The sequence below is a fragment of the Pangasianodon hypophthalmus genome, chromosome 14, assembly GCF_027358585.1.
Source record: "Pangasianodon hypophthalmus isolate fPanHyp1 chromosome 14, fPanHyp1.pri, whole genome shotgun sequence".
In the NCBI taxonomy this organism is placed as follows: Eukaryota; Metazoa; Chordata; class Actinopteri; order Siluriformes; family Pangasiidae; genus Pangasianodon; species Pangasianodon hypophthalmus.
The window spans coordinates 6,200,251-6,215,758 of record NC_069723.1 but is presented as its reverse complement, the minus strand read 5'-3'; the positions used below and the strand labels follow the sequence as shown (position 1 = coordinate 6,215,758).

At 39.5% G+C, this 15,508-nt stretch overlaps 1 protein-coding gene across 2 annotated transcripts; it reads right to left on the bottom strand.

Annotated features, from left to right (window-relative positions):
- Window positions 1-2,494: 2,494 nt before the first annotated feature.
- Window positions 2,495-11,864, bottom strand: p2rx8 (purinergic receptor P2X, ligand-gated ion channel, 8). Of its 2 annotated transcripts, none has more exons than XM_034310803.2 (12): window positions 11,614-11,864; window positions 10,853-11,003; window positions 10,549-10,620; window positions 9,666-9,741; window positions 9,487-9,583; window positions 9,061-9,141; window positions 8,313-8,454; window positions 5,846-5,982; window positions 5,668-5,761; window positions 5,523-5,588; window positions 5,076-5,161; window positions 2,495-3,027 (listed from the first exon to the last, which is right to left on the bottom strand). In XM_034310803.2, the coding sequence occupies exons 1-12, from the start codon at window positions 11,670-11,672 to the stop codon at window positions 2,880-2,882; spliced, it is 1,209 nt and encodes a 402-aa protein (XP_034166694.1). In that variant the 5' UTR covers window positions 11,673-11,864; the 3' UTR covers window positions 2,495-2,879. The 2 variants fall into 2 exon arrangements, with proteins under 2 accessions (XP_034166694.1, XP_026780424.1); XM_026924623.3 differs by lacking the exon at window positions 11,614-11,864 and adding an exon at window positions 11,332-11,587.
- Window positions 11,865-15,508: the final 3,644 nt, after the last annotated feature.

Sequence of the window (15,508 nt, the reverse complement as noted above, 5' to 3'; positions counted from 1 at the left end):
AGATACAGTTCAAGAGATTTAGTTCATTTTCACATCAATCAGAATGGGGAAAAATGTGATCTCTGTGACTGGGGCATGATTGTTGGTGTCAGACAGGGTTTTTTTTTTATTTTTATTTTATTTTTTTGAGTATTTCACAAACAGCTGATCCCCTGGGATTTTCATGCACAATAGTCTCTAGAATTTATACAGAAAAACAAAAACATCCAGTGTGCAGCAGTTCTGCAGGCAGAAACATCTTGTTGATGAGAGGAGACTGGCCAGGCTGGTTTGAGCTGCCTGGAAGGCTACGGTAAATCAAATAACTACTCTTTACAAACTTGGGGAGCAGAAAAAGTACCTCAGAATGCACAACATGCCAAACTTTGAGACGGATCCTGGGCCCTAACAGCAGAGGACCACATCTGGGTTCCACTCTCAGCCACGAACAGGAAAGTGAGGCTACAGTGGGCACAGACTCACTCAAACTGGACAGCTGAAGATTAGAAAAATGTCACCTGTTCTGATGAATCTCCATTTCTGCTGCTACATACAGATTGTAGGGTCAGAATTTGAATCCATAGACCCAATCTGCTTCATGTCAACGTTTCAGGCTAGTGGTGGTATAATGTGCAGAATGTTTTCTCGGCAGACATTGGGCCTCTTATTACCAGTCAAGTATCACTTGAATGCCACAGCTTATCAGAGTATTGTTGCTGACCATGTGCATGCCTTTATGGCATTTTATAATGGTTACTTTCAGCATGATAATGTGCCATGTCACAAAGCACAAGTCACCTTCAGCTGGTTCCATTAACATGACAATGAATTCAGTGGCCTCCCCAGTCACCAGATCTTAATCCAATAGAGTAACTTTGGGATGTGGGAGAACAGGAGATTTGCAGTATGAATGTACAGCTGAACAATCTACAGTAATTGTGGAAACCATGCCATGAAGAATTGAGGCTGTTCTTAATAATTGAGGCAGGTCCTAATAAAGTGGCCAGTGAGTGTACATGACACTAAAACAAAATAGTTCATGTTGACTATTTCACATTCATAGAACTATTGCTTTGTTATTTGTAACTAATGTCTAAAGTGTTCTCTGGTTGCAGTTTTGTGTACATAGAATGAAATGAATGACACCATGTATAGAGTGAAATAAGTTATTACTTAAACAGTAAACAAAATTACAGGAATTCTATCACAGTGTCATATTGGGCCAAACAATCCTTACATAACTAGTCATACTGCAGCATTCTGATTTATTCTCTATTAATGCTTTAATCTGGCTAGATGCCTGAATAATATTCAGCCTCTGTTTTGGATCATTATGGATAAAAGCATTGGGCAGATGAAAATAGTAAATATGAAAGGGCTTCCCGTAAAAGAGTGGGAACATCCCATCTTGCACCTGGCAGAGGAGTTTAGGTGTCTTGGGATTTTAGAAAAAGAGAGCATAAGATCATAAGCAAAGTTACAGTGTATATAGCAGTGTGTGGTGGTGAAGCAGGAGCTCCGTCTGTGGACAAAGCTCGCTGTCTACCGGTCAGTCTGGGAACCTACCCTCATGTTTGGTTGCAAGCTGTGGCTAGTGACTGAATGAATAAGATTCCACCACAGTGTTCCTGGTTTACGCTACATAATAGTGTCAGCTGTTCTCACTCTCCTCTGGACTGAGAGGAGCCAGCTGAGGTGGATTGGGTACCTTACTTGTCGCCTGCCACTTAAGCTGTATCAGGCTCCGGAACAGAGATTAGATCTCACAGTTGGCTTGAGAATGTCTTGGGATTTTGCAGGAGGAGCTTAAATCTATGGCTGGGGATAGAGAAGTCTGGACTGACCTTCTCAGCCTCTTATCACCGTGACCCCTACCAGGAAAAACGGAAGGAAAATGAAAGTGTGAAAGGGTTGTATATAGGGTAATGCTTTTGGGCTTATGATGCTATTCTACCTGCCTAATTAATTCCTCCTGGAAAGTGTATATCTATAAGAGAATAAAGTTAGACTGCCTTGACGATACAGCACAACCAGAATATGGTAAGCAGCGTAGCACTGGATCTGGAGTGTCACCTCGATATCAACTTATTAGGGGGGGAAAAATGGAGTCTTCCAGATTGCACAACAGAAAAGCATTCACGGTATCATTGGGAGACTCCAAATTTGACTTCTGACAATGCCACAGCCATCCATTGCTGAGAGTCTAGGAAGCAAAACTGGCCGTGCTGTCTGGGTGGGAGGGGTCTTATACTCTCTCTCCTACCTATCACTGCAACACTAACCTGTCTGTGAGCTCACGTACATGGAAGAGGGGCAGATAACGCATTCGTCAGCGTGTGTTACACTGCCCTGTGACACAGCATGAGCAGCAGTTCAAAAAAATGTGGTTGGCTGGCTTCACGTGTCTTAAAGGAAGCATGTGTTACCTCCCAATTGGTTGTTTTGAATGACAGGGGAGAGCTTGGGTATGGGTGTGCAGATGACCAAATTGGGGAGAAAAAAAAAAGACTCAATATCCACTCATATGTTCATATGAATATCGTGATACATTTGGTAAAGACAATCCATCACAGTGCATTTGAAAGTGTCAGTGCAGTATTCATAAATAACAGTGATGATGAAATCATCTATAATACCTGGAATCATCAAAAGGTCAGTATTAAATTACACATGAGGTGTTATTGCTTCCATCTTCAAGTAAGTACATTACTGCATGGCTAATAACTTTGCATAGTGATCACAAAAAATCCCTCGAGTTGCTTTAAGGACAGCTAGTTCCCTGGAGCAGTGATGGTCAGTGGAAAGGATGCATTCTGTATGGGATAGTCAGGTTTTTATGGCTGTTGTCCTTAAAAAAAAAAAGTCACAGTTTCTGTACAGTTAGCAGTATTATTTGTCAGTCACATGACTTGTCCCTTTGTCCTTTGGGTAAATGTTATTCCTGGTGTGTGTTGAACTGATGTTGGGTCTGCGAGTTGCTCCAGCTCTGATGGCTGTTTCACAGCATTCTCTGACATGTCTGTATTCTCTCTGTTGTTATTTCCATTCCTAGGAAAAGTGCAAACACAGGTCAAACACAGGTCAAACACAGGTCAAACAAAACGGAATGACTGGCTAATCACGTAAGTAAGGAATAAAACACTTTTTTTACCTGCTTTTATAAGAAAAAAGTTCATGTCGGAGTGGTGTCTAGTTTCTTATAAAAGCAGGCAAGAAGTTTTTTATTCCAATTATACCACAGCAACTTCAAAATCATTACATAGCACAGGTGATTGCTTTAAGACTACAGGGGAAGACTGGCCTCCCTTAAAACTTCACTAAAATGAGGCAATGATATGTTTACCAATGTGTCTATATTATCCATCACACTTGGTGAAATTCAGTATTTTAGCAAATCAAATGATCAAGTATCTCACTGCAATATCACACTGTCTGTTCATTTAACACAAACTGTTTGCAGTGGATAGTGTAGTCTGTGCGAATATCTCCTCTGAAGCCCACAGACACCCTGCTGATAAAACTCCACTGACACAAAGCTTCACTGGGATTCACAGGTACACTGTGTTTTAATGGGAGCAAAGATTAGCACTCATTGGACAACAGGCATTTAATACGGCATTCTGGGTCCTGCCTGCTTCACAGCTTCACTAGGATTCGATGAGTGTTTAAGGGGTGCATATAAAAAAAATCTCAACATTTGTTGGATAGTGTACTCTTCACTTGTCCTGCCTGGACACACAGCTTCTCTGTACAATGACTAGAGACCTCTCCCAGAGGCTGAACCTTATAAACCACTGCTCATCACTGAAACACTTCCGAACATGACTGACATCTCATATATAAACATATCAGTACCAGTCAGACTCTCACAGTGCTTCTTATTTCATCTTTGTAATGGGTAAATGTTTCTTGTGCTATAAACTTTACAAAGCATTATGACTGTTGCAAAGCGCTGACACCTGAGACGTCTTCCATCAACGTTAAATATATGTGTCTTAACAAAACATGCTACCAAATCAACACTTAAACATTTTATTCTGTTAAACAACACCATGTTTGTAAAGTCCCTGTGAATGGGCTGTTACTGTAGAAACAATAAAGTGTTAGAAAAGGCAAAAATAATGCACCATGCTATGGTATAAAACAAACAAACAAAAAAAAACTCAGCTTGTCAGGTTACTGAGAAACCAGAAAGTACAAAGTCCTCTGTCCTGATGACGCTCCCGTAATGGAAAACTTACAAAGCACAGGCACTGGGTAAAAAAAAAAAAAAAACCTCTCCTTACAAAGATCTTCACCATATCAACGATTATACATATTTCCTTGTTAAATAACAGCATGTTTTTAATCATATTATTTTTAGCCTTAGATTATGTGGAGCGTCTGCCATAATTGTGCGAGCTGTTACTATAGAAACAATAACATATTAGAATGAGCACATTAATATAAACCTGTGACTTGCCTTGCAGCCAGCATTACTGACAGTACAACTGCTGTTATAGAAAATAAATCAACACCTTCTGACCAATTGAGACTATAACAGAGCTGTGGCACAAAGAACATGCACTATATGACATATGACTTATATATATCTGACATATATGACATATATATATATATATGCTGTACTGCAGTGAGTCTCAAAGTGATGGAAATCACAATCCACCAACATTAAAGTTATTATATTTATTATTTTGTTCTTAACAGTTTATTAATTTCACTGGTCACTTGAAATAAAGGGGCTAAATCCAAATGACTCAAAAAAAAAAAAAAAAAAAAAAGGTTGGCCCATGAATAATGTCAGCTTGGACCTAATGTGTATGTGGAAAGTTCAGGAACAAAAGGCTCTATGGCTCCAAGAATTAGCCAAAATATCAAGTACTAATTTAAATAAAGTGCACTATATTCAAATAGCTGATTCATGTTCATAAAATAAATGTTTACTGAGCAGGTATATGGAATTTATTTCACAAAGCGTTCACTGGCTGCAGGTTTGAGAACCCCTGCTGTAATTATTATAATTCTTATACAGATTTATTACTGAAAATCTGATATAGATGCAGAATTACTTTGGGGTCAGTGTTTGTGTAGCATACTTATTATCTGTTTCAAATTTCCTCCTCCTGTACAGGGTGCTTTTCTTCATCATGTAGAGAAGGACCATGTCACAGAAAAATGCCCCCTGCAGGAGACAAACAAGAAACCTCACATGATATTAACCAGACGCTTTTAATCATCTCAAGTGAGGCAAATCCAAACACAGGCCTGAGCAGCTGAGGCTAGTGGGGGATTTGTACAACAGCACTAGCATAGAACCTTTACTGCTAAGCTTACCAATTGCACTTAAACACTTGGAAACTTTATATGAATGCCTGTGAGTTTAGAGTTTGCTTTAAAATCACAAAAAAACTTTGAAAATTTATGTATAAATTGGCAGCATCTAATCAATAAATACAAATGTCTACAAAGAGCAAACTCTGTTAGAAAAACTAACAGGGAACATGCTAAACAACTTGTCAGACATTTTAGATTTGAATACTTACAGCACCCATTAATGCAAGACCAGAGCCTATGTTTATGACTGTAGGAATTATATTAAACTTTCCAGCCTGAAAAAAGACAGAAAGTGTTAAAAGTGAACTGAACAGCTTTAAGGATAAATACCCGAGACTGCTTTCTGCTGCATACCTTGCCATGAACCAGGATGTCAAAGCGAATCCCATACACCTTAAAAAGTGTCCTGTGGGTCTCTCCGTCAGCATTTTTGAAATACCGTGCATATCTAAAAGAGATAGAGAAGAGAGAATCTGTTACAGGAGCGCTCTCACAAGGTCGGGTTGTGTAGTACGACAAAAAAAAACTGTACCTGAAGTTGTACCCTGATGAGATTGCATTGGCTATAGCATTCACATCCAGTCGAGTGAAAGTGTAGCGCGGGTGGCACGCTGAGTAGCCTTTATCCAGGTCACAGTGCCACTCTATGAGGATTCCTATTGCTCCTCCCTACATAAGGAAGATGTTACTGTACTCATATGTAGTGTGTTCAAAAGAAAGCCTAACTAATTTACACACACCTAGTCAGATGTCCAAATATCTAGTAGTAAGTCCCGGGTAGAGCAGAGGAAGCCTCTCATGTAATTAACAAACTCAGATAGCTTTTGAGTGTTGCTAAACACAATAGTGTGACCAAACATGATCAGCTCTTTTGTTCAAATTTTGTTTTTAATTTTGAAAGTTGGTAGTGAGCTGCCCAGCTATCTTTGGCAAACTAGCTAAAAGACTAAAAGCGTGGAGAACAAAACATTCACACCAGGTCGTTAGCAGTGTGTGTATTATTTTTATTGTCCATTCTTTGCGTATTTTGTTATTCAATCAGATAGCTGGCTAGTTTGCTACTAAAGACTCTGTGTAAAGTCTGGCAGCGGGGGCGTGGTCAAGCGACGCAGAGGAGGTGCGATGATCCAGCAGGTAACACGTGATGATTCTCACCTGTGTCTTTTTACTGCCAGTCTACTTTTGTGCGTTTATTTGAGGTTTCAGTAAGACCTGAGATCTGAGACAGAAAGCATGGCCTGGTTCAGCTCGCAAGACATACACACATACGCGGAGCGTGAATGTGAACCTTGAACTTGAGTGGCGTGTAAGCCGAGCTAGTGACGGGCCCTTTTCTGTTGGTTTGTCCCTTTTTGTTGAGTTTTTTTGGGAAGTGCGCTGAAAAGCAGGGTAAAAAGCTAAAACTAAACACCCAGAGCTCTGCTGACATTCCGCCTGCCTCCCGAGTCTTCCTCCTCACACTCTCACACCGGGTTCTACTGTCAGACTTCTATAAGGTGTTGGACTGTGGTGACATATGGACTCTCAGAAAAAGGATATTAAATTGTAGCTTTTCTTGTTGCCTTGGTGGTACTTATTAATATGTATCTTTCACCTGGAAATGTGGATATATTGTATGTTCAAAAAAGATTAAAGGTACATAATTGGACCATAATTAGGATAAAGCTATATACACTATATGCACCTTTCTAGGTAAAAGGTACACTATATGGACAAAAGTATGTGGACACCATCACACCCATGTGGTTCTTCCCAAAACTGCTGTCACACAGTTGGAAGCAATGTCTTTGTATGCTGTATCATTACAATTTCCCATCACTGGAACTAAGAGCCCAAGCCTGTTCCAGCATGACAATCCCCCTGTGCTTGGCTATAGAGCCATTGGCCATTTGGCTGCGAAGTGAGGGAAAGTTTGAAGGCATTACCCAGTTTGGAACCTCTTATAAACTGTCCCTTTATGCAGACGACCTTCTTTTATACATAGCGAACCCCACTTCATCATTGCCGCCAATCCTCTAGATTTTTAACTCGTTTGGCAAATTCTCTGGTTACAAATTGAATCTTCAAAACAATGAACTGTTCCTTATCAATTTAGCAGCTGAGACGCTTTCCCAACATCCTTTCCCTTTTAGGTGGGCTCAGGAAGGATTCAGATATTTAGGCGTATTTATCATTAAATCAGTTACAGCCATCTTTAGAAAAAATTTTAATTCTTTACTTGATGTCTGTAAGGCAGATATAGAGAGATGGTCTTCTATTCCAATATCTCTAATTGGCCGTATTAATTTGGTTAAGATGACAATTTTGCCCAAATTTTTATATCTGTTTCAGCATATACCCATTTTTATTAATAGTCTTTTTTTACCACTCTGAATCAGACAATGCCCCTGTGCACAAAGCGAGCTCCCTGAAGACATGATTTGCCAAGGGTGGAGTGGAAGAACTGGAGTGTCCTGCACAGAGCCCTGACCTCAACCCCACTGAACACCTTTGGGATGAACTGGAACACCGACTGCACCCCAGACCTCCTCGTCCAATATCAGTGTCTGACCTCACTAATGATTTTGTGACTGAGTGAACACAAATCCCCACAGCCACGCTCCAGAATCTAGTGGAAAGCCTTCCCAGAAGAGTGGAGGTTATTATAACAGCAAAAGGGGAGGAATTGGATGTTAAATAAGCACATATGAGTGTGATGGTCAGGTGTCCACATACTTTTGGCAATATAGTATATATACTAAAGGTACAAATGGTGTACACTTCTACCACCGGAGCGACAAGGAAAGGTACTGGTTAGTACCCATCAGAGTGTGACATATCTGTAAAAAAAAAATAAAATAAAAAATCTCAGGAATACCACAGTGTAGAGTATTTTATTTTCCCCAAAATGATGTTTTTAGGATTTTTTCTTTTAAAAAAATCATAACTTAAACTCTGCTTAAAGCTGCAGTGCGTATAATAATCAATGATTAGTCACTTTCTTCTGTTATAATACTCACCAGCAGGGCCATGTCTTGAAAATTATGTCCAGTTCTCCGGACTATATCACCGAACCGAAATATGGGGCAGTAAGAATGAGTGAGCTCATCATATGAACATTTCTTCAGATATGTATCATCTGACGTGTCCAAAACATTTGATCTGAGGACAGAGTAAGACATTTTAAACCAAGCACACTCACAGTGTGTTAGTCTTAATGTGGTTTGAATAAGATAATACAGTTAATGTTTCCCAACACATCTAGATCTATTGAAGGAGAAAATGTGTTATAAACCTTGATAATCAATGTAACAATGTGTAAGATGTCATGATCAGTGAGTGGTCATATAATCAAGACAAGAAAATGCCACTTCACCTCCAATATGCAACACTATTCGATTGAGTTACAGTTCATCTAAGCTCTAAAGGGTTCTGTGGTTTGTCTCTCTGAAGAAATTCTTAAAGCTTCTCTGCAGAACAGAGGGTTTCCTTTGCGGAAAAAGGTTACGAATAGGACCATTTTAGAAAACTAGAACTGTTAACCATCCAGTAAACCCTTCCAGGGGCCCTTTTTCAAGAGTGTAGCATTACGTGATCTTAGAAAAAATACATACATATTGCTAAAGAGAAGTAGAAGTAGGACACATTCTGTTTTGTACACGTTTTCAGAAAGAAATTTTGTCTTGTACAAGGTGCTCCTTGCAATGTATATTGGCATTTCATCACCTTCGTACAATTATTAATGTATTAAAAAAGGATATGACTTACTTTGAGAAGTCAAACTTGGGGAATCTGATGAAGTTCTTTATGTATATGGTGAAGTTTTCAGCTTTTCCTAACAAAGGCACACTAACAAGACATAACAAGTACCTTCTTATATACAGCAAAATGTACACAACAAACAACTGACCAGGAAAATCCTAGCCTCTGTGTACTATCATAAGAAGGTGAATTTTAGCCACTTATCAGAAATATCAAACAAAGCCTATAGGTTTGACTATCAGGAATAATTTCTGCTTGCAAAATACAAATGCCCTTAATTGCACTGGACTCCTGCTTTGCCTCATTGATCTGGCACAAATAAATATGGCACTTTTAATGAGCACAATTCTTCATTTTGTCATAATCAGTTTTCACACCGTGTTCTCTGAGCCTGTGAAACGCTGTTACAGTGGTAAGGTTATTTATTCTTACTCTGGTCGGCTGCTTCGTTCAATGGGGCACCAGCCGTATATTTCACAGGTACCTGTAGAGTTCCTGTCTTTCTTTAAGCAGCGTCCTGTCTTAATTCCTGATGGGAGCAAATAAAACCAGAATGTTTAATGCTAAATATTAATGACCAGGTTCATTTGAAACTCTGGCGTAGTACACACCATGGCCAGCTATTACAGTGTCTCCTTTTGTGCAGTCTTCATTCGCATGGCAATGACCATCAAGCACCTTAACACTCTACAAAAGAAAAAGTGCACTTCATTCATTCAAAATATACATAAGCTGATGTAGACATACCATCTGTGAGACACAATGGGTTTATTGCTGGCAGGGTTTATTGCTGGCAGGGTTTTATTGTACCGACAGCTTGGCATGCAAGAAGGTTTACATGCCCTAATAAACACTATGATTTAAAAAGACTCTGACTGTGACCATATGAGGCAATGTGAGAGGCTTCCATCGAAGCAGCTACTACTGACTAGCTTCTTGGTGTGGGCTTGAGTAAAAACATAGCATGGTGAGTCATTTAAGATTGTCTTCCACATAATGGGTCATGTTTTGGGTCAGGTCTTTCGGGGCCAAGCAGGAGGTGACTGACTTTTTTTTTTTCCCTAAGTGGCATGAGGTAAATTAATGGTAGGAGTGTTTGTGGCAACGAAAGAATGGTCAGAAAACAATGCATGCTTTATGTATAATTGATACGGGCCCCAAAGTAACTGTTACTAAACGTTAAACCTGACACCAACAACACCACTCTTGGGTTCTCTACTCACAGTGACAATTCAGACTCTAAAGAAAATATCTAATGTAGTGGTCACCTCAATAACTGCTGTATTAAAAACACCATACTAAACAGACAAACTCCTCTTACGCTCAATTCTTATATATAATCTGTATCCCGGCCATAATTCCATCCTAAAGCAGAGCTATATAAAACTGTAACTATAACTAACTATATAAAACTGTTCCAATTTGTAATAGTAGGCTTATGTGAAATAAAAAAGGTGTGTGCTTTAGGTCAGTCGAGTTTTGCTTGTGTCTTACCTCAGCACAATATCCTAATTTCTGGTTTGGGGTTGTGATAAAATTTGTGGTTATGAAGAGCACATCTTCACCCTGGAGGAATAAGGGGAGGGGGGGATTATATATACTAACTAATGATAACGTTAGTTATTATACGATAGTGCAAGTTTCCGTCCCTGGTCTGGGAGCACCTTCTGTCCTGGACAAAGGGCGTGTTAGAGCAGGAAAAACACTGAAGCGCACAGGACAGGGGTACTCCCGGACCAGGGTTGGAAACCTGTCCATTATGCACCTTCACACACACACACACACACACAGGTCTCACCTGGTAAGGGGTGACATAATCTTCAGGACCCCAAAGCCAGGGCCCGAAGCCTGTCGTGTTCGTGAACGTCACCCCTTTCACTTTAGTTATGACTGAACTCTGCAGAGATTCTTCAGTCTCCTGATAGCCTTTCTTAATCACAAACACCCACCTGGACAGTGATCACATGACACTACTGCAATGACCACATTCACACACATTCACACACATTTGCATTTTCGTGCCATTCCCAAGTAAGGAAGTGCTCCTTCCTCCACCCCCCCCACCCCACAAGTTCCTAATCTCACGACTGTCTTGAGATCATGCACCTTAATATAATAAAAAACCCGTCAGCTAGAAGAAGTCGTCATTGTCTTGATGCTTGATGATGGACATGGACATGGACATGACTGCTACAAAGCACAGCAGAAGGAACCCTTCGGCACGCGCACACGGACACGGACACTGCGACGTTCTAAGCTTGAAAAAAGTGCTCTTACCCGATGATATAACCGATTATTGAGAGCTGTATGAGTCGATAGAGGACGCCGACTTTCTTGTTTTTGGCGATGACGTATTTTTCTGTCTTGTAATCAAACGCAGAGAGGAAGACACCTTTCAAGTCAAACGGTGCCATTTCTGTGCCTGAGTGCTCCTAACAGCAGCACATAGTGCTGAACAAGCTGACAGTGCTGAAGATACTGACTGCGACACACCCACACACACACACACACACACACACACACTCATCACAAGACAGAACCTGAACCATGACTACTCACTTACTCACTCTTATGATGAAGAAGATACAAAACCTCTGTTTCAACACAGCACCTAACATAGCACAACTGTATTAAAGGTGCAAAGCCAGCTGCAGGTTCAGTTCAATACCATGTTTTAGCTCCGCCTCCGCCCGTGAGGGCCACGCCCCAAATGAATGATAGGACTCGGACTGTATCTTCAGTAAAGTCGAGTGCACGCGACACGCTTTTATGCTGCATTTGACTAAAGGTCATAACTCATAATTTCTGACCTCCGACTATGAAGAGAACACAAACAACCTGGAATTCCTGCTCAGGAGCTCGGGATGGTCTGCTGAACTCCGAGTTCAGAAAGTGACGTCAAAGCAAGATGGCTGCACACAGTGTCAGCAGGAAACAAAGCAGCACTTCTTACCTTTAAATCAAGTATTTGCACTAGATCAGTCAACATACAGACATATTCGCTCGTTAAATCTATAACACGGACCGTAGAGTTCGCTGTATTGAGGAGGAGAATATACATCACTCATCACAGGTAGCTGGCTAGATTTTTTGCTAACAAAAGAAGAACATGGAGGCGTCCATGTTTATTTTCCCCCACTTTGTAGCTCACAGCTCTGACTTCCCGCTCCTGAGGTAAGACGAACGCAGCCCTGATTAGCCCTGGATTCCCTGTCGCAAACTAATGCTGTGTTTGACTTAACTCAGAAGCGGGACATCCAAACTTGGAATTACAGTCCCTTCCAAATGTACTGGAACGGCAAGGCCAATTCTTTTGTTTTTGCTATACAATGAAGACATTTGGGTCTGAGATCAAAATATGAATATAAGACGATAGATCAGAATTTCAGCTCTCATTTCCAGATAGTTACATCTAGATGTGTTAACCAACTTAGAGCATGACACCTTTGGTGGCAGACCACCCAATTTTTAGGTGAGCAAAAGTATTTTACTAAAAGTAAAAAATACTTAATATTTGGTTACATATCCCTTGCTTGCAATAACTGCATCAAGCCGGTGACCAGGAAATAAAAGCTGAAATTATGATCTATTGTCTCATATTCATCTTTTAATTTCAAACCCAAATGTCTTCAGTATATAGCAAAAACAAAAGAATTGGCCTTGCCGTTCCAGTGCATATGGAGGGGACTAATAATAATAATAATAATAATAATATATATATTTTTTACCTCAGTGCATTCAAGCTACAAAGTGGGGAAAAAAAACGTTTGTCTTTTGTTAGCATCAATCAAGTCAGCTAACTGTGATGAGTGATGTATACTTACCACCTCAAAACAGTATCCTGTATAGTCAATGTTACAGATTTAACAACTGAAAATGGCATTTTCTTTGTTGTTTTCCTAGTCAAAGGTCAGATATTTCTGAGTAACGAGGTTTTAGTCAAACGCAGCATACTTTTGTGGTTCTGAGACAAACACCCCCAGCTCAGTGACAAATCGCTGTTCAACCACTCATTGGGTGATTTTCTCTGTCTGCCATTTGTCACAGATGCTCCGATATTTTCTACCATGTTTGAACTTCTCAGCATTGGATCTTGTAATGTGAGCACCTCTATGACAAGTAGCAAGAGCAGTGATGAGCAACAGCCAATGAGAGTACTATTCTCATTCATCTGCTGTCATGCACAGCAGATCCCTGAATCCAGTTTTAACATTCAGCAATTTTGTGGTAGGGTGAGGAAAAAAATGGAAGCACAATAATAACTGCTTCTATAAGAAATTATTTGTCTTGTTATACCCAAATGGTTGTTACGAACAGCAAAAATAACATCAAACACAACATGACTCCTTACAATGCACAGTATAAAATACCTATGTTTCTTTTCACTATACCTCCAGTTCTCTTTGCAGAACAGACAATCCTCTCTGCCTCAGTCTTCCCAACATCTCCTGCACATTTGTCATTTGTTTATCTTTTTTCTTGTTTCTGTACAAAATAGTGCATATAGTACAGAAGATAGACAATGGAATGCCAGTCCATCAGTCAACAACATCATGCACACACATTCACACGTCTTAGAGTAGCTAATCCACCGACCAGCATGTTTTTGAGAGGAAACCGGACAAGCCAGAGGAAACCCCAGACACAGGGAAAACATGTGAATCTCTGCACAGAAAGTAACCCAAGCTCAGGATTGTCCCTGGAGCTGTGTGGTGATCTATCACTATGTTCACTATGTTCACATAGAAATCTTCTATACAAGGAAATGAGACAAACCTGTTGTGAATATCAATATTTTATACAGATATGTAGGTAAATTTGTAGAAAAAGGCTCTGTCCAACTAAAATTGCACTGTAATACTTCCACTGGTCATGTCATTTAGGAAATGCCAACATTGAGTCCCAACGTGTTAGCTGTCAGAAAATTTCCACAGGAGTAAACACAGTGAACCTGACTGCAGTTGCAAAGTTTTACTACAGGTAGTATGTTTACAGTGGGAAATTCAACAAGATAGAGAGTACTATTAGTATTCAAATAATGTAAAAAAAAAACAATAGTGTTGAACAATGGACAATGTTTAAACTCAGTGGCTGTGGCCTGCTCTACATCGTGAGGTTGCTGTAGTTTGAATAACACTGACACAATGGCTAAGCCCATCATTACATCACAGAAACAAAGTAGTAACAACACATAAGTTATGAACATTTTGGATTTTAAGATCAGTTCTGTGAGGTGAATTACATGGAAGTTTGCCATTTCTCTTTAGAGCCAAACATTAACGTTTGATTTGAAAAGCCAGTACACTGTAAAAATCCAGGTACTACTAATGCATAGTGTATGGTCTATGAACATTGTGCACAATTTGAGACATAACTCTAGAATAGCTTTTTGTTAATATTACAAACATAAGCAGTGTTTAGTATACTAAGTGCAACCAATGAAGCACTGTATCAATACTGGTATGGCCTGAAAAAGCAAGGTCCTATCAACAGATAGTTGAATAAGAAGATATGTAAAAAATAAGAAATTTAAGTACACTGCCCTGTCATATGCACGCTTCATAAAAATGAGCAAAGATCATTGTATAAGATAAGAATTACACAATAATTCAAATATTGCACTAAAAAATAGGATTTCATATTTATATTTCTATTCTAACAAATACTTTTTAAATAATATAAAAAAAAAAATTTCTTAAAAATACAGTATATGCCAAAATTATTGACAATGCTAAGGAATATTTTAAATAAATGCAAAGAAATTGTCACTCTTGAAAGATGTATTTTTTATTTGCTCTCAGTACCAGGGAACACAGGTGTTTCTGTTAACCAGGTCCTGTTTCCCTGAGGTATAAAATTTAGACATATGGAGAATTGTCATCCAAACCAAACCAAAGAACTTTCAGCACAAAAGAGACAGATGATTGTTGACCTGCTCAAATCAGATAATGACATTAAAAGCACAATGAGGGCCATATCAAAACATTTCTCAGATCCGATACAGGAAAATCGGACCCATGAGCACAGTGTATGCAAAGATTTTAGAATTGCATAGTCAAGTTTCAGAATCAACTTTTAAACATCACTTTCAACAGCAAGCATTGAAGTTAGCACCTGATACACACTGTGAAACATCGTTGATGCTTTATGGCTGCTTTGTGTCTGATGGCTCAGAGGCTTTTGTGGCTTCATGAATTCTGCTAAGCACCACAATATTTCAGCCCAAAACCTGGTTGCCTCTGCCAGGATGTTTAGACCTGGCAATAGATAGAGAGCTCAACACAATGATGAGCCAAACATACTTCAACACAGAAATAGTTAAAGAAACACAATCAGTAGTAAGTAGTAGTAAGTAGTAAGTAACCATCTCAGTCTCTGGATTTGAACCCTGCTGAAAACCTGCAGTCTGAATCAAAGAAGGAAATCCACAAGCACAAACCCAAGAATATAAAGA